At 40.4% G+C, this 5,575-nt stretch overlaps 1 protein-coding gene across 1 annotated transcript in view; it reads left to right on the top strand.

The window, feature by feature from the left end:
• HSF2BP (heat shock transcription factor 2 binding protein) overlaps positions 1 to 2,945 on the top strand; it is a 35,652-nt gene extending 32,707 nt beyond the window's left edge. Inside the window, exon 8 of the mRNA XM_009283016.2 lies at positions 2,243 to 2,945. Within this exon, the coding sequence (XP_009281291.2) occupies positions 2,243 to 2,451 (209 nt within the window). The 3' untranslated portion in view covers positions 2,452 to 2,945. The remainder of the gene's footprint in view (positions 1 to 2,242) is intronic.
• The last annotated feature ends 2,630 nt before the right edge of the window (positions 2,946 to 5,575 follow it).

Genomic DNA, 5,575 nt, shown 5'->3' with positions numbered 1-5,575 from the left:
TGTGCTGCTATTTCCGGTGAATATACGTAGAATAATACTAAGTACAGAGAAAGGGGCAGGTGAATGTGCAGAGTTTGAACATTGTATCAGGCAAAAAAAATAGGAATTAAAAAAAACCTCTGGCAGATGAAGACAAAAAAATGGAAGGAATGGGAGGACGAATTCAAGGCTTTTTAGTCCTATTTTGATTAGGTCAGAGTAAATCTGAAAACAGAGAAAGGGGCAGGTCAAAATGTGCAGAGTTTGAACATTGTATCAGGCAAAAAAAATAGGAATTAAAAAAAACCTCTGGCAGACATGAAGACAAAAATGGAAGGAATGGGAGGACGAATTCAAGGCTTTTTAGTCCTATTTTGATTAGGTCAGAGTAAATCTGAAAACCAAAACTTGCACCCAAGTTTTTTCAAAAGGATTCACTGAAGCATCGCTGCCCAAGAAATTGGACATGAAGTCTTGCTGTCTGTGAGGCTGAGTTGCAGCATTTCTCCATGAGTTATGACTGCTCATCACTCAGAAAATTGCACCTGCAGGTACTGCTGGAGATGATGATGGAAGGAGACTCCTTAGAGCCTTCAGCCCAGGTGGGAGCAATAGGAGTGGCTGTGCGATGGGTATGGCCACTTCTGCGGGGTGTGCAGCACTAATCATTGGTTTTTTAAAATGCTGATTTGAATCTCTAAAGTTGTCCAGTATGCCCAATAGCGAAGATTCTCGTTGCACAGAAAATCAAAATGCCTGTTATTGTTTGGTTTTGGAGAATTCCTGTGTCCTCAGATTATGCCCCACTCTGCTAGTTTCCCAGGAGAAAGTAGAATTCCTTTCTTAAGAGGTTTATACTTTAAATAGGGAAGAAGGTATGGTAGAAAAGACCTACGTACTTCATTTATGATCGAAAATGGAGGAAGGGAGAGATAGTGCCTGGCTTGTGGGTGTAGATCAGATGTCACAATCTTTAGTATTGTACTTCAGCCATGTGCTAGTGGGAATTACTTAAAAATTCCCATCTCGACAGTCAGTGTCATGCTTAAAGCGATAGTCGTCTTCACTGTCCATCACATTCCGTTTTCTCCCCTGGGTGCTTTCAACACTTCCCCTTATGCTTTAATGAATAATTCTCCTTAGTCCTTTTTCAGGTCACCAGTGTTAGGTACTAAATAAGCCAGGAAAGGAATGAACTTACCTCAGCCCACCAAATGCTTCCTTCAAACTCAGTACAGCGTGGTTTACCGCTGCACTGCGTTTATGCTCCTTCAGTGAGATTTTGGTCTCTGTGGTGATTTTGTGCGCAAAGTGATCTGAATTAATTTTTCTCAACATTTCTGCACAATGTTTTAACAAAAGCTTGCTGAAGACTAGGTATGCTAATGACAAACACATAAAAAATGCATGGCACGTGGAACAAATAACTACTTCAGCCATAAAAATACATTACACATTTTCATTTGGAATATGCAGAATAAGAGAAGTGCAAAAATGGGGCTTTCTACCAGATGCTTTTGATAAAGCTATGAACAACTAAATGCAAATGGACTGTTGTGAACGATTAAAATATAATGCTCCTAATGTTTCAGTAGTTAAAAACGCATCCTGTGTTCTTAACAGTAGAGGAGTTATATGTCTTCCTAGCTTAAGTCAGTCGAAGGTCTTTGCTACATTTCTGTGACGCGTTCCTAAGCAGCAGTGCTTAGCTTCAGTACCCATTTCAATTTTGTGTAGACTGAATTAAACACTTGGAAGGTTGATACATGATTACCAGAAAGTTTTATAAAGATTAGTATTTTATTGAGCTTTGAAGAAATGTGAAGGCTCGTACAAAAAGAAATTAAAGAAAAGCCTGGTGATTTACTGCAGATTTGATTAGTTGGTCTGTTTGGTTTTTAAGTCTGAATAGTCATGGGATGTAGCTTGTTCTGCTCTTAAATCGGATTGCATCTATCTTGGCTACTGACTGGATAAATTCCAGTTGATAAATTCCCTGATTTACAGCATTTTCAACATTTGAAAAACAAGAGAAAGGTTCCTGGTTATCTCTCCCTCCCAAACACTGCTGAGCACAAGCTGCAGAGGAGGGCAAAGATGATGTTTTCAGGTTCCTTCCAGAGCCAGCCAGTCAGCACCAAATGGCAGCAGCTATTCCCCGTCTGCCTGGTGGGTCATGAGGAATGGCACTGTAGAGCTTTTAATGCTACTTGTTTGGACTCGCATCTAATAAGCACTGGATTTTTTCCTTTCCCGCTTTTAGACCCGGATACAGAAGTTTGTCTTCATGCTCTGCGGCTCCTCCAGTCTGTGATTCTGGAGCCAGAAGTATTAGCCAAGTCAGCCTCTGAGATGCGTGATACTTTGCCATTTCAGCGTATCATTGCACTGTCAAAGAGCCGCAATGCAGATCTGCAAGCACTTGCGAAAGAACTACTTGAAGATCTTAAAATACTTGAGTATGAAGCATAGAAGAGCTCCGTGACACCAACTGCTTACGTCCTTCCCATGTTTTTATGCTGCAAGAGTTGTTGGAGATGGGCTTGACTGAAAAAAACCTCTGCCTAAGTTCCTCTGACAAAATCCTTTTCGGAAATTAGGTAACCCAACTAAAATAATACTTGGGAAAACGTGTTGGGGTTTAGCTGCCCAAATATAATCTTAGGTGATCTGGTAGAGATGGGACAGACTTTATTTCTTTGAGTAGGGTTTTGTTGATAATGGGTTTCCAAAGTGATCCAGGTTATGTTGCCTATTTACCGTATATAGGGAGTAAAGTAGTCATCTCATTTGTTGATAATATATAGTTTATTGCAGTGGTAAATAATCCTTTTGGTCCATCCTTAAGAATTATTGTACTATGAGGAAAACTTTGTTGCTTTTCATAACTCTTCTGTGTCAGAATGCATCCCAAGTTCCAGTTTTATTGTTGTTATTTCTCACCTCTCTTTTTCTATTCTAATAAAAGAAAACTTAAATTCTGTTGCGTGTAATGGATTCTGCTTTCAAAATTCGCATTCAGATTCACTTGAACTGCAAGTCGACCCGCTCTGTGGCTGCCAGGCATACTAGAAACTGAGCCATTGTTTTTTTAAAAGCCCTGAAAAAAGGAAATGGATTACTGTTGTCCGTGGTACCTAGTTGTGCGCTGAAGAGGCTAAAATGAACTGCTGCTCTGTCATGAGCAGCATTGCATTCCCTCACAACTGTCGTGTTTGTTAGAGCTTCTGTGTACAGCTTGCTTACCTCAGTGGTAAATACAAACATTTGTGTGCTTTGTATTGGTAGAATTTACACTTTTTTTAGAAAAAAATGGCATCCATTTCTGCGATGACAGAAACACAGCCAGTTAGGTGATGCTATTCAAGGGAATAGCAAATGAGAAATGCAATACTGTGGTAGCAACTTTTTCCATACTAAAGTTACAGTACCTCAGCTGTGAACCCAATGTATTAACAAAATACAACGTGGACTTTTAATCCAAATGTATAGAAAACACGAAGTAAACTTCATAGGTTTTAAATATTGTGATTGGCAGACAGTTTTAGAGGAAGATCATTGTAAAATGTGTAAGTTAAGGTATAGGTCATCTCCCATTAGGCTGTTTGCAGAATGATGAGTGTTCAGAGTTAGAAATGTAATAACGCAGCTTAAAATTACTTGAAATAATTGGCTCAAATGCTACAAACGGTAGCAGTCTGATTTGGGACTGTGTAAAATGAAGATTAAGATACAGATCTCACATACCTGGAAGGGTTGCATGGGGTTCTGCTGTGTCTGTTTCAGCACTACATTGAACTTACCAAGTGCGGATTTTGGGAAGGCTTTAAATCTTCTTTAAAGCATGCTTTCTTTGGATTTGTTTTCTTATCTTGCTATCCTAGTTAAACCTCCTAGAGTTTAATCCTAAAGGGATCAAAATGATAATCGGTAATTTCCTGGAATATCAACTCATGGAAGTGTTTGATTTTAAGAAACACTAAAGGGCATCCACTTTCCATTTAATTGGTATCTGCTCATGAAGGTCTTTCATCAAACTTTTGGAAGCCAGTAAATAACAGAAAAAGAAGAAAGTAGTTCTGTGAGCGGAAGAGCTGGTGAAGCCTCGTGTCCTGTGGATCTGAGATATTTCTTGAAAATTTCCCTGTCCTTCCCAGCCCTTCCCCCTGAAACCCAGTCCACCCAAGGGGCAGCATGGAGTGCACGAGCTGAGGGTGACATGGATGCTCCTGGCCAGGTTAGTAAGTTGTGGCGACGGGCTGGTTAGCTGCCACCAAGCAGGGTGTATGCCACTCTGCCAGCTTTGCCCTCATGAAGGTTTTAATTTAGATCTTTTCTGCTGTTACCCTAGCTGGTCATGGAGCTTGAGGGAGCTTAATTATCTTTGAGAAGGCTTCTCCCTTTGTCAAGTTTGCTGGGAGCTGACTGACAGGTTCAGTGTTACGAGAGGGACTGGCAATGCAATTGCACCTCATTTCTATGTGAAATCAAGAAACAAACCACTTAGGACTGTTCGTTTTAATTGTGTGTCCACTGGCATGATCAGCACTTAAAAGCCATGCTAAAATAGGTGATTCGAGACACTACAGTTTTTCCCCAGCAAGCTGCTCAGATCTGATGATAAGTCTTTGAATGTCTCCCAGATGACTTTATTTTCAAGTGTAGCTCACCAGAACTGTTTCTTCAGAATCAGGCCATCAATGATCCACTGATCCTGAGAATGTCTTTTTTTTATACTGTTTCATCATGCGAGATTGGTAAGTAAGAAAAAGTCACCCCATCTGTGAAACAGTGTATCTTCAAAAATACCGGAGAGCAAAAATATCAGAAGCATCAGAGAGAACCTGTGACGAACAGGCCCCTAGGGAAGTCTTTATGTTTTCCCTAAATTTACTTTGTCTAGGTGTTTGCAGTTAATGCTATAGTTTTAATTCTTTATTTGGGTTTATGGAAAAGAAAAAGACAACATTTGAGGGGAACTTGTTACCACAGGGAAGCAAATTCGTAATACTTTGTGGGTTGGAAAAAAAAAAGGTCACTGGAGTCAAATTGTGCTGAAGTAAGGCAAGTGGATAGAAGCCAGGGATAAGCCTGACCCCTTAACATTTCAGAGTGTTTGAAATTTCATTAAGGTTTCTCATACTTAAATATTTTAGTAAAGTAAGTTGGAAATTACTAGTTGCAGATTACATTATGAGATGTTATATCATTTTGCTGTTTTTCAGGTTCCTTGATTCCCCAGTCCCCCATTTGATGGAGCCAGGGACCAGCCCCCTCTTCCTGCTCCTCCGCAGGTCTAGGGCTGTGCTGCAATTAGTTGAACCTTTTTGCTGTGGGAGTGAAGCCTGCAGCTTTCCATACAGGCATCTGCTATACCCCATGCATGCTGTTGGACATGTCATGGTGGGATTCTCCCAGACCTTGGCATCTGTCATAAACTAATGATCTGTACTCTCCAATCAGCGGCATCAATTCCTTCTTTATTGTTTCTCCAAGCTAAAATTGGTTGGTGTCTCATGCCATTGGCTGTAGAGGAAGCTGCAGTGACTTGCTGAGACAAGGTGCTGACTGTTCAGATGGCTAAGATTAGGTGAGA

The sequence above is a fragment of the Aptenodytes forsteri genome, unplaced genomic scaffold (assembly GCF_000699145.1).
Source record: "Aptenodytes forsteri isolate BGI_AS27 unplaced genomic scaffold, ASM69914v1 Scaffold2, whole genome shotgun sequence".
NCBI classification, from domain to species: domain Eukaryota; kingdom Metazoa; phylum Chordata; class Aves; order Sphenisciformes; family Spheniscidae; genus Aptenodytes; species Aptenodytes forsteri.
This window is presented reverse-complemented; position numbering and strand designations above follow the sequence as displayed.